Genomic DNA, 20,000 nt, shown 5'->3' with positions numbered 1-20,000 from the left:
AAAGGAGGTTTCAAACTCCCTTTCTAACCTCCTTTAGCTTAGGAACCACTGGACCTCCCTTACCGAAAGGAGAGGAGAAAATGCTGCCCCACAATGCCTTGCAGCCGCAGCATTTGCCTCACACAACAGTCGGCCGTTCACGGAAACAAACGATTATGACGGAGAAGTTATATCATGAAAGTTACGGTGCTTATTAAGCATTTTAAAACGTATGTGGTAAGTTGCCAAAGTGCTTTGTTTTGAACGTTCATCAGTATTATAATCAAAAAGAGAAATATGAACGTTAGTTTTTACTGAAATGATCAAATAAAGTCAACATTTCACTGAGCTGTGTGGGGTTTGCTCAACTTTGAAAAGATGTTTGAATGGTGATGTACACACTGATACATGTGAAGGACTTACGTTTATAATAAATACATTTGTATTGATTTTAAGATCTTTTCATACAATCATATGTATTGGGATCATTTGTATTCATGTGGACCGGAGGGAGAGGGTGACGAGCAGAAGTTTCACTTTCATTTTTTATTTCCATTACAACTTCGGTCATGAAGAATATGTTTCTCTGTCGTTCATAAAGCATAAAGCAACAGCATCAGAGCACGGTGCAGAGTCTCTAGATGAGTCCCTCGTTCTTATTAAACATCCATGTTGTAGTCCGCTGTATAGAAAACTGTAGTTTCCATAGTTTCCCCACAGCAGCAGACGCACATTTATGACGTCCGCTGGCGCATCATAAACATGTCGGATAGTGAAAGTGCAGTCGGATTCTCTAAAGTACCGCAGTCTCTTCTCCTAAGTCCTTTTGAATTCTCCTATCCACTATCCCTTAACCCCGTGACCTTTCACTCAGAGGTCAAGGAATAGGAGATAGGGTTAGAATTTAGGAGCTGATTTTTTGACTATTCGACCGCAACCCAGGGACCTGAAACCTGAAGTATCTGCAGATGTTATGAAGCATCCAGCTGAGGTTCTTTTAGTTTTGAGGGGAAGTGGAAGCAGCAGAGAGTTTCTTCACCCCCTCACAAAAAAATGTAAATGTTCCCATAAAAAATGGATTGTATGAGAAAATAAATGCTTTATGAGGACTGTAGGGGCGAGGCAGAGATCATGCAGGATCTCAGTCACTGAAACAACTGAACCGTTGACTTTAATTAAATGTATTATGTCAACAGTAATAGTGAGTTGAACCTTACAGTTTTTATTTAAACTTAATTCATTTTGTCCCCACCACTTTGCATTAGGACCATTTGTTAAAAAAGTTCTGAACATGTACATCTGGAGGACTGGTCACATTTTCTGGGTGTATTTCTGGAAACCCAAGTGGTGCAATATTTGACATGCGACACGTTTAATATTAGTTATAATCGAATAGAGAATATCTTTAGCAGTGCAGCATAGATACTGCACTAGGTGTCAAAAAAAAGAATTGTAAGAATATATATGTATTGTTTGCGGAGAGGAGCTTGATGCAGTTGTTCCCCAACACTTTTTTCTAACAAAGTGGTTGACATAATACATTTAATTAAAGTCAACGTTTCCGTCACTGTGTGCACCATTAATCCACACAGCCTCTCTGTCTTATCATGAGATGAGGTGGGAAGTAGTGGAGTACAAATACTGCGTTACTGTCCTTAAGTACATGTCTCTGGTATCAGTACTTTAATCCACTACTTATTTCCCTGACCACTTTCCACTTCTTACATGTTGAACACAAATACCTGTACTTTCTACTTCTAACATGTTGAACTCAAATACCTGTACTTTCTACTTCTAACATGTTGAACTCAAATATCTGTACTTTCTACTTCTAACATGTTGAACTCAAATACCTGTACTTTCTACTTCTCACATGTTGAACTCAAATACCTGTACTTTCTACTTCTAACATGTTGAACTCAAATACCTGTACTTTCTACTTCTTACATGTTGAACTCAAATACCTGTACTTTCTACTTCTTACATGTTGAACTCAAATACCTGTACTTTCTACTTCTTACATGTTGAACCCAAATACCTGTACTTTCTACTTCTTACATGTTGAACTCAAATACCTGTACTTTCTACTTCTTACATGTTGAACTCAAATACCTGTACTTTCTACTTCTCACATGTTGAACTCAAATACCTGTACTTTCTACTTCTCACATGTTGAACACAAATACCTGTACTTTCTACTTCTTACATGTTGAACTCAAATACCTGTACTTTCTACTTCTTACATGTTGAACTCAAATACCTGTACTTTCTACTTCTCACATGTTGAACTCAAATACCTGTACTTTCTACTTCTCACATGTTGAACACAAATACCTGTACTTTCTACTTCTTACATGTTGAACACAAATACCTGTACTTTCTACTTCTTACATGTTGAACTCAAATACCTGTACTTTCTACTTCTCACATGTTGAACTCAAATACCTGTACTTTCTACTTCTCACATGTTGAACACAAATACCTGTACTTTCTACTTCTTACATGTTGAACTCAAATACCTGTACTTTCTACTTCCTACATGTTGAACACAAATACCTGTACTTTCTACTTCTTACATGTTGAACTCAAATACCTGTACTTTCTACTTCTTACATGTTGAACTCAAATACCTGTACTTTCTACTTCTTACATGTTGAACTCAAATACCTGTACTTTCTACTTCTTACATGTTGAACTCAAATACCTGTACTTTCTACTTCTCACATGTTGAACTCAAATACCTGTACTTTCTACTTCTTACATGTTGAACTCAAATACCTGTACTTTCTACTTCTCTCATTTTCCAAACAGGCTGGTTCCTTAAGTCTGAATGTGTGTTTGGTGGCGTGATCATTATTATTTAGAGTCATTGCGTGCCTATTGATTTGAACACGATCCGTGTATCCATCATTTCCTGGTCTTCTCTAAAGAAGAGGGACCAATGGAAACGTTGTCATGTTGCCGTTGTTCAGCATGGAAACATTCATTAGCTAACAATGACATTATTGTTCTATTAATATAAAGGGAGGTCAGGTACTCTTTAAAACAGCTGCTAGTTATGGGTACTTTTTACTGAAGTACATTTCAAAGCCTCTTTACTTTTACTTGAGAAAAGAAGTTTAGTCAGTACTTCTACTTTCACCAGAGTATTTTTAAACACGAGTATCTGTACTTCTACTTGAGGAAAGGATGTGTGTACTTTTGCCATCTCTGTTCATGAGTAAATAACGTCTGGCTTCAAATCCCGTCTGCGGGGTGAAGCAGCGGGACTTCGGGGTGTGATTCCTCGCCTCTGACGCCATCATTCACACTTGTTTTTGGATCTGGATGCTGAAACGTGAGCTCTAAATGTAGGGATGGTGGGGGGGGAACGGAAGTGGTTTGTTTAGCGGGGCTGACAGCTTGTCTTTGTGTCGGAAAGCAAGGCCACCATGAGAGCAAAGCCGGTGACAATGATGGACGAGGTGAAACAATCGCCCTGCCCTCCCTCCATCGCCCGTTTCCCACATTCCTGCCTCCCAGGGCAACTGGCCGCCCACCAGAAACACACCAGAAACCATCAACGGTTACCCAATGGCAATGGTGTTGATATATTTAAAGGGACAGTTCGCCCCAGAGTCAAAAAACGCATATGTTTCCTGATTTTCATGAAAGGAGATGTCTGCCTTCTGATTATTGTGCTTAAAGCGCAAAAAAAACATGGAAAATAGAGTTGATTTAAATGGATATAATGGAAGATAATCCATAGTTAGCAGTTTCAAGTGGTCTATTTTCTGTTTACCAAACTACACTGACAAACCATATAATGTTAGCGGTGGTGACGTGAAGTCATGTGACCGTGCTGTAGTTCCTTTAAAGCCCAACATTAGCCTCCTTTAGCTTAGCGGTGGTGACATGAAGTCATGTGACCGTGCTGTAGTTCCTTTATAGCCCAACATTAGCCTCCTTTAGCTTAGCGGTGGTGACGTGAAGTCATGTGACCGTGCTGTAGTTACTTTATAGCCCAACATTAGCCACCTTTAGCTTAGCGGTGGAGACGTGAAGTCATGTGACCGTGCTGTAGTTCCTTTAAAGCCCAACATTAGCCTCCTTTAGCTTAGCGGTGGTGACATGAAGTCATGTGACCGTGCTGTAGTTCCTTTATAGCCCAACATTAGCCTCCTTTAGCTTAGCGGTGGTGACGTGAAGTCATGTGACCGTGCTGTAGTTCCTTTATAGCCCAACATTAGCCACCTTTAGCTTAGCGGTGGAGACGTGAAGTCATGTGACCGTGCTGTAGTTACTTTATAGCCCAACATTAGCCTCCTTTAGCTTAGCGGTGGTGACGTGAAGTCATGTGACCGTGCTGTAGGTACTTTATAGCCCAACATTAGCCTCCTTTAGTTTAGCGGTGGTGACGTGAAGTCATGTGACCGTGCTGTAGTTCCTTTAAAGCCCAACATTAGCCTCCTTTAGCTTAGCGGTGGTGACATGAAGTCATGTGACCGTGCTGTAGTTCCTTTATAGCTCAACATTAGCCACCTTTAGCTTAGCGGTGGAGACGTGAAGTCATGTGACCGTGCTGTAGTTCCTTTATAGCCCAACATTAGCCACCTTTAGCTTAGCGGTGGAGACGTGAAGTCATGTGACCGTGCTGTAGTTCCTTTATAACCCAACATTAGCCTCCTTTAGCTTAGCGGTGGTGACGTGAAGTCATGTGACCGTGCTGTAGTTCCTTTATAGCCCAACATTAGCCTCCTTTAGCTTAGCGGTGGTGATGTGAAGTCATGTGACCGTGCTGTAGTTCCTTTATAGCCCAGCATTAGCCTCCTTTAGCTTAGCGGTGGTGAAGTCATGTGACCGTGCTGTAGTTCCTTTATAACCCAACATTAGCCTCCTTTAGCTTAGCGGTGGTGACGTGAAGTCATGTGACCGTGCTGTAGTTCCTTTATAGCCCAACATTAGCCTCCTTTAGCTTAGCGGTGGTGATGTGAAGTCATGTGACCGTGCTGTAGTTCCTTTATAACCCAACATTAGCCTCCTTTAGCTTAGCGGTGGTGACGTGAAGTCATGTGACCGTGCTGTAGTTCCTTTATAGCCCAACATTAGCCTCCTTTAGCTTAGCGGTGGTGATGTGAAGTCATGTGACCGTGCTGTAGTTCCTTTATAACCCAACATTAGCCTCCTTTAGCTTAGCGGTGGTGATGTGAAGTCATGTGACCGTGCTGTAGTTCCTTTATAACCCAACATTAGCCTCCTTTAGCTTAGCGGTGGTGATGTGAAGTCATGTGACCGTGCTGTAGTTCCTTTATAACCCAACATTAGCCTCCTTTAGCTTAGCGGTGGTGACGTGAAGTCATGTGACCGTGCTGTAGTTCCTTTATAACCCAACATTAGCCTCCTTTAGCTTAGCGGTGGTGACGTGAAGTCATGTGACCGTGCTGTAGTTCCTTTATAGCCCAACATTAGCCTCCTTTAGCTTAGCGGTGGTGATGTGAAGTCATGTGACCGTGCTGTAGTTCCTTTATAACCCAACATTAGCCTCCTTTAGCTTAGCGGTGGTGACGTGAAGTCATGTGACCGTGCTGTAGTTCCTTTATAGCCCAACATTAGCCTCCTTTAGCTTAGCGGTGGTGATGTGAAGTCATGTGACCGTGCTGTAGTTCCTTTATAGCCCAACATTGGCCACCTTTAGCTTAGCGGTGGTGATGTGAAGTCATGTGACCGTGCTGTAGTTCCTTTATAGCCCAACATTAGCCTCCTTTAGCTTAGCAGTGGTGACGTGAAGTCATGTGACCGTGCTGTAGTTCCTTTATAGCCCAACATTGGCCACCTTTAGCTTAGCGGTGGAGATGTGAAGTCATGTGACCGTGCTGTAGTTCCTTTATAGCCCAACATTGGCCACCTTTAGCTTAGCGGTGGTGATGTGAAGTCATGTGACCATGGTGTAATTCCTTTATAGCCTAACGTTAGCTTTTTATTTCAGAAATCATATCGTGGTGTTAATATGTGGAGATTATCCTGCTGAAATAAACTTGTAAATATCATAAGCATTTGTTTGACAGACCAACACAGTGTTGATTTATTTCTGATTGTGTTGAATTGTGTTTTCTGCTCAGTGCTGCTGACCTGGGTGAACTGCTCCAGCGTCCGCATGGCGACGAGGATCCAGGACGTGTTCACGGTGGGGAAGCTGATGGCGCTGGGTCTCATCATCGTGGTCGGCCTCGTCCAGATCTGCAACGGTAACACTCACAGAATGTTATGTAACATGGAAATAAATGTAGAGGTGTGGGAAGTATTCAGATCCTTTTTTTCTACAGTCCTCTCCTGCTGATGTTCAGGTGTATATCAGTATGTAGTGTCTCTACTTTAAAGAGTCCTCTCCTGCTGATGTTCAGGTGTATATCAGTATGTAGTGTCTCTACTTTAAAGAGTCCTCTCCTGCTGATGTTCAGGTGTATATCAGTATGTAGTGTCTCTACTTTAAAGAGTCCTCTCCTGCTGATGTTCAGGTGTATATCAGTATGTAGTGTCTCTACTTTAAAGAGTCCTCTCCTGCTGATGTTCAGGTGTATATCAGTATGTAGTGTCTCTACTTTAAAGAGTCCTCTCCTGCTGATGTTCAGGTGTATATCAGTATGTAGTGTCTACTTTAAAGAGTCCTCTCCTGCTGATGTTCAGGCGTGTATCAGTATGTAGTGTCTCTACTTTAAAGAGTCCTCTCCTGCTGATGTTCAGGTGTATATCAGTATGTAGTGTCTCTACTTTAAAGAGTCCTCTCCTGCAGATGTTCAGGTGTATATCAGTATGTAGTGTCTCTACTTTAAAGAGTCCTCTCCTGCTGATGTTCAGGTGTATATCAGTATGTAGTGTCTCTACTTTAAAGAGTCCTCTCCTGCTGATGTTCAGGTGTATATCAGTGTGTAGTGTCTCTACTTTAAAGAGTCCTCTCCTGCTGATGTTCAGGTGTATATCAGTGTGTAGTGTCTCTACTTTAAAGAGTCCTCTCCTGCTGATGTTCAGGTGTATATCAGTATGTAGTGTCTCTACTTTAAAGAGTCCTCTCCTGCTGATGTTCAGGTGTATATCAGTATGTAGTGTCTCTACTTTAAAGAGTCCTCTCCTGCTGATGTTCAGGTGTATATCAGTATGTAGTGTCTCTACTTTAAAGAGTCCTCTCCTGCTGATGTTCAGGTGTATATCAGTATGTAGTGTCTCTACTTTAAAGAGTCCTCTCCTGCTGATGTTCAGGTGTATATCAGTATGTAGTGTCTCTACTTTAAAGAGTCCTCAAGTCTCGTTTCTATTAAATAATTGTCTAAATAATATAAATGCTGATGATGATATTTTGTCCTGCAGGGAACTACGAGGCTCTGACTCCTCAGGTGGCGTTCTCCATGGAAAGGACGCCGACAGTCGGTCAGATCGCACTCGCTTTCCTTCAGGCGTCCTTCGCCTTCAGTGGCTGGAACTTCCTCAACTACGTCACGGAGGAGGTGGTGGAACCCAGACGGTGAGAATATATACGCTATCAAATATATAAACGCTTCTCTGCATCTTACTCGACATCCTCCATCCATTTTATCTTATTGCTTTGCTTGCTCACATTGTTCTGGGCTTTTTCTCTACCTGTTACCCAATGGTATTGATATATTTAAAGGGACAGTGCATGCCAGAGAAAAAAAAAGCAAGTGCTTCCTGAGTTTCATTAGTGCTTAAAGTGCCAAAAACACATGGAAATTTCAAATAAAGTTGAGTTCAATCGATAAGATGGTAGAGGATCCACAGAGAGCAGTTTCAAGTGGTCTATTTCCTTTTTACCAAACTACACTGACGAACCATATCACCTTAGCAGTGGTGATTTGAAGTCATGTGACCGTGCTGTAGTTCCTTTATAGCCCAACATTAGCCTCCTTTAGCTTAGCGGTGGTGACATGAAGTCATGTGACCGTGCTGTAGTTCCTTTATAGCCCAACATTAGCCTCCTTTAGCTTAGCGGTGGTGACGTGAAGTCATGTGACCGTGCTGTAGTTCCTTTATAGCCCAACATTAGCCACCTTTAGCTTAGCGGTGGTGACATGAAGTCATGTGACCGTGCTGAAGTTCCTTTATAGCCCAACATTAGCCTCCTTTAGCTTAGCGGTGATGACGTGAAGTCATGTGACCGTGCTGTAGTTCCTTTATAGCCCAACATTAGCCACCTTTAGCTTAGCGGTGGTGACGTGAAGTCATGTGACCGTGCTGTAGTTCCTTTATAGCCCAACATTAGCCTCCTTTAGCTTAGCGGTGATGACGTGAAGTCATGTGACCGTGCTGTAGTTCCTTTATAGCCCAACATTAGCCTCCTTTAGCTTAGCGGTGGTGACGTGAAGTCATGTGACCGTGCTGTAGTTCCTTTATAGCCCAACATTAGCCACCTTTAGCTTAGCGGTGGTGACGTGAAGTCATGTGACCGTGCTGTAGTTCCTTTATAGCCCAACATTAGCCTCCTTTAGCTTAGCGGTGGTGACGTGAAGTCATGTGACCGTGCTGTAGTTCCTTTATAGCCCAACATTAGCCACCTTTAGCTTAGCGGTGGTGACGTGAAGTCATGTGACCGTGCTGTAGTTCCTTTATAGCCCAACATTAGCACCCTTTAGCTTAGCGGTGGTGACGTGAAGTCATGTGACTGTGCTGTAGTTCCTTTATAGCCCAACATTAGCCTCCTTTAGCTTAGCGGTGGTGACGTGAAGTCATGTGACCGTGCTGTAGTTCCTTTATAGCCCAACATTAACCACCTTTAGCTTAGCGGTGGTGACGTGAAGTCATGTGACCGTGCTATAGTTCCTTTATAGCCCAACATTAACCACCTTTAGCTTAGCGGTGGTGACTTGAAGTCATGTGACCGTGTTGTAGTTCCTTTATAGCCCAACATTAGCCACCTTTAGCTTAGCGGTGGTGACTTGAAGTCATGTGACCGTGTTGTAGTTCCTTTATAGCCCAACATTAGCCACCTTTAGCTTAGCGGTGTTGACTTGAAGTCATGTGACCGTGTTGTAGTTCCTTTATAGCCCAACATTAACCACCTTTAGCTTAGCGGTGGTGACTTGAAGTCATGTGACCGTGTTGTAGTTCCTTTATAGCCCAACATTAGTCTCGTTTTGCTTAGCGGTGGTGAGGTGAAGTCATGTGACCGTGTTGTAGTTCCTTTATAGCCCAACATTAACCACCTTTAGCTTAGCGGTGGTGACTTGAAGTCATGTGACCGTGTTGTAGTTCCTTTATAGCCCAACATTAGCCACCTTTAGCTTAGCGGTGGTGACGTGAAGTCATGTGACCGTGCTGTAGTTCCTTTATAGCCCAACATTAGCCACCTTTAGCTTAGCGGTGGTGACGTGAAGTCATGTGACCGTGTTGTAGTTCCTTTATAGCCCAACATTAACCACCTTTAGCTTAGCGGTGGTGACTTGAAGTCATGTGACCGTGTTGTAGTTCCTTTATAGCCCAACATTAGTCTCGTTTTGCTTAGCGGTGGTGAGGTGAAGTCATGTGACCGTGTTGTAGTTCCTTTATAGCCCAACATTAACCACCTTTAGCTTAGCGGTGGTGACTTGAAGTCATGTGACCGTGTTGTAGTTCCTTTATAGCCCAACATTAGCCACCTTTAGCTTAGCGGTGGTGACGTGAAGTCATGTGACCGTGCTGTAGTTCCTTTATAGCCCAACATTAGCCACCTTTAGCTTAGCGGTGGTGACGTGAAGTCATGTGACCGTGTTGTAGTTCCTTTATAGCCCAACATTAACCACCTTTAGCTTAGCGGTGGTGACTTGAAGTCATGTGACCGTGTTGTAGTCCCTTTATAGCCCAACATTAGCCTCCTTTAGCTTAGCGGTGGTGACGTGAAGTCATGTGACCGTGCTGTAGTTCCTTTATAGCCCAACATTAGCCTCCTTTAGCTTAGCGGTGGTGACGTGAAGTCATGTGACCGTGCTGTAGTTCCTTTATAGCCCAACATTAACCACCTTTAGCTTAGCGGTGGTGACGTGAAGTCATGTGACCGTGCTATAGTTCCTTTATAGCCCAACATTAGCCTCCTTTAGCTTAGCGGTGGTGACGTGAAGTCATGTGACCGTGCTGTAGTTCCTTTATAGCCCAACATTAACCACCTTTAGCTTAGCGGTGGTGACTTGAAGTCATGTGACCGTGTTGTAGTTCCTTTATAGCCCAACATTAGCCACCTTTAGCTTAGCGGTGGTGACTTGAAGTCATGTGACCGTGTTGTAGTTCCTTTATAGCCCAACATTAACCACCTTTAGCTTAGCGGTGGTGACGTGAAGTCATGTGACCGTGCTATAGTTCCTTTATAGCCCAACATTAACCACCTTTAGCTTAGCGGTGGTGACTTGAAGTCATGTGACCGTGTTGTAGTTCCTTTATAGCCCAACATTAACCACCTTTAGCTTAGCGGTGGTGACTTGAAGTCATGTGACCGTGTTGTAGTTCCTTTATAGCCCAACATTAACCACCTTTAGCTTAGCGGTGGTGACTTGAAGTCATGTGACCGTGTTGTAGTTCCTTTATAGCCCAACATTAGTCTCGTTTTGCTTAGCGGTGGTGAGGTGAAGTCATGTGACCGTGTTTTAGTTCCTTTATAGCCCAACATTAACCACCTTTAGCTTAGCGGTGGTGACGTGAAGTCATGTGACCGCGCTGTAGTTCCTTTATAGCCCAACATTAGCCTCCTTTAGCTTAGCGGTGGTGACGTGAAGTCATGTGACCGTGCTGTAGTTCCTTTATAGCCCAACATTAGCCTCCTTTAGCTTAGCGGTGGTGACGTGAAGTCATGTGACCGTGCTGTAGTTCCTTTATAGCCCAACATTAGCCTCCTTTAGCTTAGCGGTGGTGACGTGAAGTCATGTGACCGTGCTGTAGTTCCTTTATAGCCCAACATTAGCCACCTTTAGCTTAGCGGTGGTGACATGAAGTCATGTGACCGTGCTGTAGTTCCTTTATAGCCCAACATTAGCCTCCTTTAGCTTAGCGGTGGTGACGTGAAGTCATGTGACCGTGCTGTAGTTCCTTTATAGCCCAACATTAGCCTCCTTTAGCTTAGCGGTGGTGACGTGAAGTCATGTGGCCGTGCTGTAGTTCCTCACTTCTCCGGTAAGCATATATACGCTATCAAATATACGCTTCTCTGCATCTTTCTCAACATCCTCCATCCATTTTGTCTGCTTGCTTTGCTCGCTCATTGTTCTGGGGTTTCTTTTGGTCTTAATCCAATCGCTGCAGATACTTTCATATTGTGGACAATTTGATGTTTCCCTTTGACTTGCAGAGAGTTAGATCAGAAGATCAATACCACTCTCACATTTGTGCACGAAATATTGATGTGGTTACTGGAAACGGGGGGAACAGCTATCCAGCATCTTAAAAGTGTACAAATTAGATTTAAATTCTACATTTAGCGTCCAGCAGTTTCTATGTGCTGGGAACCCCTGCTATACATTTTTTAAAGTTCTCCTATTTATACCATTTTTAGGCATATATTATTGGTCTCAAATGTTTCAAAAATATATATATAAAAAAAACATGTTTCTGAAGTGTTTTACTCGAAATACCAAACAGATCACCCATTCTAGCCTCAAACCCCTCTATTTCAGACCTGTTACTAACGTGATGATTCTGGGACGGTAGCTATAAAAGGAATACAAATGATAGGAGACCTTTAAATAAAGCTTTTGGGTTCTCAACATTTCAGGGTTCGCTTAGCTGGCAGCTATGCTTACATGTGAGCCAGAGCTTCATGCATATTCATGCTTTTTATTTTTGGTTTTGCCGGTGTGATGTGTGCATGTGTTTGTCAGGAATCTACCTCGTGCCATCTACATCTCCATCCCGCTGGTGACCGTCGTGTACACACTCACCAACATCGCTTATTTCTCCTCCATGTCGCCCGAGGAACTGCTGTCCTCCAACGCTGTGGCCGTAGTGAGTAACCGGAGAAAATAACAGTTATGGTCTTTATCTCAGAGAGGGGCCATATTCTGCTGATGTTCAGGTGTATCAGTATGTAGTGTCTCTACTTTAAAGAGTCCTCTCCTGCTGATGCTCAGGTGTATATCAGTATGTAGAGTCTCTACTTTAAAGAGTCCTCTCCTGCTGATGTTCAGGTGTATATCAGTATGTAGAGTCTCTACTTTAAAGAGTCCTCTCCTGCTGATGTTCAGGTGTATATCAGTATGTAGTATCTCTACTTTAAAGAGTCCTCTCCTGCTGATGTTCAGGTGTATATCAGTATGTAGAGTCTCTACTTTAAAGAGTCCTCTCCTGCTGATGTTCAGGTATATATCAGTATGTAGTCTCTCTACTTTAAAGAGTCCTCTACTGCTGATGTTCAGGTGTATATCAGTATGTAGTATCTCTACTTTAAAGAGTCCTCTCCTGCTGATGTTCAGGTGTATATCAGTATGTAGAGTCTCTACTTTAAAGAGTCCTCTCCTGCTGATGTTCAGGTGTATATCAGTATGTAGAGTCTCTACTTTAAAGAGTCCTCTCCTGCTGATGTTCAGGTATATATCAGTATGTAGTCTCTCTACTTTAAAGAGTCCTCTAATGCTGATGTTCAGGTGTATATCAGTATGTAGTATCTCTACTTTAAAGAGTCCTCTCCTGCTGATGTTCAGGTGTATATCAGTATGTAGAGTCTCTACTTTAAAGAGTCCTCTCCTGCTGATGTTCAGGTGTATATCAGTATGTAGAGTCTCTACTTTAAAGAGTCCTCTCCTGCTGATGTTCAGGTGTATATCAGTATGTAGTGTCTCTACTTTAAAGAGTCCTCTCCTGCTGATGTTCAGGTGTATATCAGTATGTAGTGTCTCTACTTTAAAGAGTCCTCTCCTGCTGATGTTCAGGTGTATATCAGTATGTAGAGTCTCTACTTTAAAGAGTCCTCTCCTGCTGATGTTCAGGTGTATATCAGTATGCAGTGTCTCTACTTTAAAGAGTCCTCTCCTGCTGATGTTCAGGTGTATATCAGTATGTAGTGTCTCTGCTTTAAAGAGTCCTCTCCTGCTGATGTTCAGGTGTGTATCAGTATGTAGTGTCTCTACTTTAAAGAGTCCTCTCCTGCTGATGTTCAGGTGTATATCAGTATGTAGTGTCTCTACTTTAAAGAGTCCTCTCCTGCTGATGTTCAGGTGTATATCAGTATGTAGAGTCTCTACTTTAAAGAGTCCTCTCCTGCTGATGTTCAGGTGTATATCAGTATGTAGTGTCTCTACTTTAAAGAGTCCTCTCCTGCTGATGTTCAGGTGTATATCAGTATGTAGTGTCTCTACTTTAAAGAGTCCTCTCCTGCTGATGTTCAGGTGTATATCAGTATGCAGTGTCTCTACTTTAAAGAGTCCTCTCCTGCTGATGTTCAGGTGTATATCAGTATGTAGTGTCTCTGCTTTAAAGAGTCCTCTCCTGCTGATGTTCAGGTGTGTATCAGTATGTAGTGTCTCTACTTTAAAGAGTCCTCTCCTGCTGATGTTCAGGTGTATATCAGTATGTAGTGTCTCTACTTTAAAGAGTCCTCTCCTGCTGATGTTCAGGTGTATATCAGTATGTAGAGTCTCTACTTTAAAGAGTCCTCTCCTGCTGATGTTCAGGTGTATATCAGTATGTAGTGTCTCTACTTTAAAGAGTCCTCTCCTGCTGATGTTCAGGTGTATATCAGTATGTAGTGTCTCTGCTTTAAAGAGTCCTCTCCTGCTGATGTTCAGGTGTGTATCAGTATGTAGTGTCTCTACTTTAAAGAGTCCTCTCCTGCTGATGTTCAGGTGTATATCAGTATGTAGTGTCTCTACTTTAAAGAGTCCTCTCCTGCTGATGTTCAGGTGTATATCAGTATGTAGAGTCTCTACTTTAAAGAGTCCTCTCCTGCTGATGTTCAGGTGTATATCAGTATGTAGTGTCTCTACTTTAAAGAGTCCTCTCCTGCTGATGTTCAGGTGTATATCAGTATGTAGTGTCTCTACTTTAAAGAGTCCTCTCCTGCTGATGTTCAGGTGTGTTTCAGTATGTAGTGTCTCTACTTTAAAGAGTCCTCTCCTGCTGATGTTCAGGTGTATATCAGTATGTAGTGTCTCTACTTTAAAGAGTCCTCTCCTGCTGATGTTCAGGTGTATATCAGTATGCAGTGTCTCTACTTTAAAGAGTCCTCTCCTGCTGATGTTCAGGTGTATATCAGTATGTAGTGTCTCTGCTTTAAAGAGTCCTCTCCTGCTGATGTTCAGGTGTGTATCAGTATGTAGTGTCTCTACTTTAAAGAGTCCTCTCCTGCTGATGTTCAGGTGTATATCAGTATGTAGTGTCTCTGCTTTAAAGAGTCCTCTCCTGCTGATGTTCAGGTGTGTATCAGTATGTAGTGTCTCTACTTTAAAGAGTCCTCTCCTGCTGATGTTCAGGTGTATATCAGTATGTAGTGTCTCTACTTTAAAGAGTCCTCTCCTGCTGATGTTCAGGTGTATATCAGTATGTAGAGTCTCTACTTTAAAGAGTCCTCTCCTGCTGATGTTCAGGTGTATATCAGTATGTAGTGTCTCTAGTTTAAAGAGTCCTCTCCTGCTGATGTTCAGGTTTATATCAGTATGTAGTGTCTCTACTTTAAAGAGTCCTCTCCTGCTGATGTTCAGGTGTATATCAGTATGCAGTGTCTCTACTTTAAAGAGTCCTCTCCTGCTGATGTTCAGGTGTATATCAGTATGTAGTGTCTCTGCTTTAAAGAGTCCTCTCCTGCTGATGTTCAGGTGTGTATCAGTATGTAGTGTCTCTACTTTAAAGAGTCCTCTCCTGCTGATGTTCAGGTGTATATCAGTATGTAGTGTCTCTACTTTAAAGAGTCCTCTCCTGCTGATGTTCAGGTGTATATCAGTATGTAGAGTCTCTACTTTAAAGAGTCCTCTCCTGCTGATGTTCAGGTGTATATCAGTATGTAGTGTCTCTACTTTAAAGAGTCCTCTCCTGCTGATGTTCAGGTGTATATCAGTATGTAGTGTCTCTGCTTTAAAGAGTCCTCTCCTGCTGATGTTCAGGTGTGTATCAGTATGTAGTGTCTCTACTTTAAAGAGTCCTCTCCTGCTGATGTTCAGGTGTATATCAGTATGTAGTGTCTCTACTTTAAAGAGTCCTCTCCTGCTGATGTTCAGGTGTATATCAGTATGTAGAGTCTCTACTTTAAAGAGTCCTCTCCTGCTGATGTTCAGGTGTATATCAGTATGTAGTGTCTCTACTTTAAAGAGTCCTCTCCTGCTGATGTTCAGGTGTGTTTCAGTATGTAGTGTCTCTACTTTAAAGAGTCCTCTCCTGCTGATGTTCAGGTGTATATCAGTATGTAGTGTCTCTACTTTAAAGAGTCCTCTCCTGCTGATGTTCAGGTGTGTTTCAGTATGTAGTGTCTCTACTTTAAAGAGTCCTATCCTGCTGATGTTCAGGTGTGTTTCAGTATGTAGTGTCTCTACTTTAAAGAGTCCTCTCCTGCTGATGTTCAGGTGTGTTTCAGTATGTAGTGGGATTTAAACCTATAAAACCCACTACTCGAGAGAGAGAGAACTAGAAAAAGCAGAACAGTAAATATCACGGTATGTTAGTCAGGAACATTTCCATAAGAACAAAACCATGTGTGATGTTTTAGTGATTGTGTGTTCTGCTGTCAGACGTTTGGAGAGAAGCTGCTGGGGATGTTCTCCGTCATCATGCCCATCTCCGTGGCTCTGTCCACCTTCGGAGGGATCAACGGATACCTGTTCACCTCCTCCAGGTGAGACCCTCCCTGCTGGGAAGATTTTTGAGAAAAAGTGAGAATTTTAAGAAAAAGTGAGAATTTTGAGAAAAATTAGTTTTGAGAAAAAATGAGATTTTTGAGAAAAAGTCAGAATTTTGAGATTTTTGAGAAAAAGTGGAATTTTTAAGAAAAAGTGAGAATTTTGAGAAAAAACATTAAATTCTCTTATTTAGTTTTGACTAATTCCATTCCTGAGAGGATAATGAATACATGGATCCTGAGATTGAAGCTCAAGCCGGTGACCAGTGATAATTGTCTAACACTCCCCTACCTACCACACTCCTGAATTATATAAACAGTGATCACCGCAATAAACCGTATTTATTTTTAATGAACATAATTTAATTTAATATTCTGTTCTTGTACATATCATATTCTATTTACATGTATATAGACTTCTTGCACTGCTTTGTATTTTTGTACTTTATTATATGTGTTGCATTGCTGGAGGAGCTCAGGTCAGGAGAATTTCATTGCCATTTCTACACTTGGACCTTTGAATGTTCTCCGGAGGACTCGTTGAACTGCTAGAATACTTCGAATGCTACTGTGCTTTATTAAGGTACCAAGTGGATTCATTTTGTCCTGCAGGTTGTGTTTCTCTGGCGCTCGAGAGGGTCACCTGCCCAGTCTGTTGGCTATGATCCATTATAAGAACTGCACCCCCATCCCCGCTCTGCTGGTCTGCGTACGTACAATCCAATGAGTAACATGGCTATGTAACACTCTATCATACACATTTAAATGATGCATGTAAAAGTAGTAGAGTAGAAGAAAAATAAAAGAATAGAAGACACTCAATCTTTAATTAATATAATTTATTAAACATTCAACAACACTTTCAACAAAGAAAGTCTTATCTTAAATATCTTTAATATATTTGCAGTGTGCTGCCACCATAGTGATCCTGTGCATCGGAGAGACTCACAACCTGATAAACTACGTGTCTTTCATCAACTACCTGTCGTACGGAGTCACCATCGCAGGCCTGCTGTATCACCGCTGGAAGAAGCCCAACCTGTACCGACCCATCAAGGTACCGCAGCGCTTCACGATATCCATTAAAGGACTCCACTTTTCTCCGCTGATACCTTATGTAGAGAGCTGTTGGCCACAGAAATAGAGCGGTGCGGTGATGAGTCCTAAAACCAGGAAGTGAGTCAGCGTTTCACCACTTCCTGTTCCCTCGTCTCAGAGCCAATGGGATCTCTCCATAGGATTTTTGGAAATATCTGAAATAAGGTCTGTGGTTGAAACACGTTGAAGAGACGGATCACGTTTTGTTCTACATTAAACCATCAGCAGTGACCCCACTGGTGATCTCTGAAGAGTGGACGTGTCTGAGAAACGATGGTTGTTACCAAGTGGCTGAATAGGACTACAGAAGTCGTGGAGGCCGTTGTACGTCATTACACCGAACACGTAAACACTCCTCTAAGTTAGTTTCTGTTCTGCTTGAGAGCAAGTCCCTGCCTCCTGCAGACTGTTCAAACAAACGCTTCAACTCCTTCCATCTAGAATCTGTGTGTTTGAATATGGATCTGAAGTTGGCGTGACGTTGAAGTCGTGCTGCTGGACTCGCCTGTAGTTCCTTTATAGCATAACGTTAGCATTTAGCTTCTGGACATTAGATTTATGATTTAGAACATTATGAAAGTAGACATGTGGAGATTATCCGGCTGAACAAAGCATTTATCAAACAGGTTCCTTTTCCACAGACCTTATTTTTTACAATATTCCAAATGGAGACATCCTGTTGCTTTTTGTCGAGAGAACCAGCAGCTTCCTTCCGGGTCGGCCGACACAAATCTTTTTGGAAACTAAATGAGTAACCCACACGTTAGGCTTCTACAAAGTTCTGTTTAATCCCATGAATGTTCTCCAGGTGAGCCTGCTGGTGCCGCTCAGCTACCTGCTGTTCTGGGTTCTGCTGCTGGGCTTCAGTCTGTACTCGGAGCCCGTGGTGTGCGGCGTGGGCCTCGTCATCATGCTCACCGGCGTGCCCGTCTACTTCCTGGGAGTCCACTGGAAAGAGAAACCAAAGTGCATCTACAAATTCATCGGTGAGTTTTATATGACCTCCTCGCAGCACATTATCACACGGCTACATAATAAATAAATCAATGACTTGAAACGCGTATTGATCCAAAGTAGATAGATAGATAGATTAGAACTTTATTGATCCCAAATTGGGAAATGTTTGCGCTGCAGCAGAATAAGAAGACAAGCCAATGTACATAAGAGAAAAAAACTAGAAATAAACAATCCAAAAATATTTCTGAAATAGAAATAAAATAGCATTAAAAAGTAAAAAAATATACACGTGGAAATACACATTTACAGTAACAAAATATAAAGCAGGATATTACATTAATTGTGCAAGGAATGGATTTTTAAATATTAAATTGAATGATTAAAATGATTTTCCTAATTTACATTTGTTAAGAAAAGGTAGTCCGTCCCACTGGTTAGTTGGACAGTTCTGCCCCTTTCACACCAACGCGGTTCCAGGGCCGGTTCGTAGCTAGAGCCTGATGATAAGCGCCGGCTTTTTTCCCCGAAAACCGGTTCTTACCAAGCTCCAAAAAGAATTTGGCCGAGAAGCAAGAACTGCATACGTCACGCTTACGTCGGAAGGGGGCGAGATTAACCTGAGCTAACAGTTAAAGGCGAGTACGGCAAATAAAAGTTGACCAGAACGCAACCACACACTTATAAAAAAAGAACACACTTCATAAAGTCAGGCAACGCTAACCAGGCTTCGTGTGATTCTGTTTATTTGTGCCTTAGTTTGACCATCCGTTCACGGTTATTGATCATTGGAGAGCAGACAGACGTTTTGTTTCGTATTATAGCAGCTATCGGATGGAATCCATACATGTCCGACTATCACAAGTTGTCATGTCCGACTATCACAAGTAGAATCATAATGAAAAATATGCCGGTAAAATGTGCCTGTAGAAAACGGCTTATAGGATAGCAACAAGTAGTCAAGATAGTCAGTTTAGCTTCGGTTGCTATGGTAACATCACCCATTTTATACCAGATAAACTTCCATAACAGCGTTGTGATGCCAAACCGCGGGCAGCTCTGCAGCGGTCGGTAAATGCCGCTGAAACACATTAATAAACAATGAACCACGGCACTCTGGAGAAAAGCATAAGGGTTGAGAAGTCGTTATTTAATTTAATCTGGCTTCGTCCGATCAAAAGCAACACGATCATCGACCCGACGCAGTCCCCTATTGTTGTTGTTGAGCGCCGTTGGGGAGAAAATCAGCGACGTAAACGGTGACGCTATGACGCAGCCGCGGCAGCACCAGTCAGGCTCTGTGCGGTGTGAACCAAACGGGGGCTGAAAAGAAGAACCGGTTCCGAACCAGAAGAGCGTTGGTGTGAAAGGGGCTTCAGTTGTTGTTCCCTTTAGTGTTTACTTCCTGTCTGTCTTCTTCTGCTGTTCATTTTGAATCGTTTATTCAACTTTGCCTTATAGTAATTGTACTCAAGTACAGTTTCTGAGTACGTGTACTTCCTTACATGTGTATAATCTGATGTATTTGTGTGTTTTTCTGTAGAGAGAGCGACGTACGTGGGCCAGCGGTTGTGCTTCGTGGTTTTTCCTCAGATCGACCCCATCGAGAACGAGAACCCTGCAGAATGGACTGACCGTTCTTCAGGCAGGAGCACTTTCTCCGCCAACTCCTAGAAACTTTTCCACCGCATACACGAGGATCTTTTGTTTTGTTTGTTTTTATTCTGTGTAAGTTGAGACACTTCCTCCGGCTCCGGGCACTTCCTGTCTGACCTTTGACCCTCGGAGACTTGCTGCAGTCGAGTGGAAACGTTTTTATTTTCTTCTCTTTTTGCTACTAAGTCTTCAAGTTACAACAACCTAATGCCACCAGCTGTTGAAAGTGACTTTTATTCACATTTTGGACCCTTTTTTTTCTGACAGTACTCTGAGCGACTGGCGGCTTTTTCTGCTGAAAGTTTCCGCTCTTTTTTCGTGCCTTATTACGTTAGCCAACAGCTACAAGCGGCCCAAGACATTTCCATCAGGAGAGACGCGCTGCACAGTCTCCAGCTGTGTGCGTCACTCTTTAGTGTCCCCTGGTCTCCCAGCTGTGTGCGTCACTCTTTAGTGTCCCCTGGTCTCCAGCTGTGTGCGTCACTCTTTAGTGTCCGCTGGTCTCCCAGCTGTGTGTGTCACTCTTTAGTGTCCCCTAGTCTCC

At 42.6% G+C, this 20,000-nt stretch overlaps 1 protein-coding gene across 1 annotated transcript in view; it reads left to right on the top strand.

The window, feature by feature from the left end:
• The window catches only part of slc7a10b (solute carrier family 7 member 10b), a 35,153-nt gene extending 15,167 nt beyond the window's left edge, over positions 1 to 19,986 (top strand). Inside the window, exons 4-11 of the mRNA XM_079683946.1 lie at positions 6,078 to 6,203; positions 7,321 to 7,474; positions 11,808 to 11,931; positions 15,642 to 15,745; positions 16,361 to 16,457; positions 16,656 to 16,805; positions 17,655 to 17,832; positions 19,344 to 19,986. Of these exons, the coding sequence (XP_079540072.1) occupies positions 6,078 to 6,203; positions 7,321 to 7,474; positions 11,808 to 11,931; positions 15,642 to 15,745; positions 16,361 to 16,457; positions 16,656 to 16,805; positions 17,655 to 17,832; positions 19,344 to 19,474 (1,064 nt within the window). The 3' untranslated portion in view covers positions 19,475 to 19,986. The remainder of the gene's footprint in view (positions 1 to 6,077; positions 6,204 to 7,320; positions 7,475 to 11,807; positions 11,932 to 15,641; positions 15,746 to 16,360; positions 16,458 to 16,655; positions 16,806 to 17,654; positions 17,833 to 19,343) is intronic.
• The last annotated feature ends 14 nt before the right edge of the window (positions 19,987 to 20,000 follow it).

This window comes from Notothenia rossii, assembly GCF_949606895.1.
Source record: "Notothenia rossii genome assembly, chromosome: 5".
NCBI lineage: Eukaryota > Metazoa > Chordata > Actinopteri > Perciformes > Nototheniidae > Notothenia > Notothenia rossii.
Note: the sequence above shows the minus strand (reverse complement) of the source record. Positions and strands in the feature narration are given on the sequence as shown.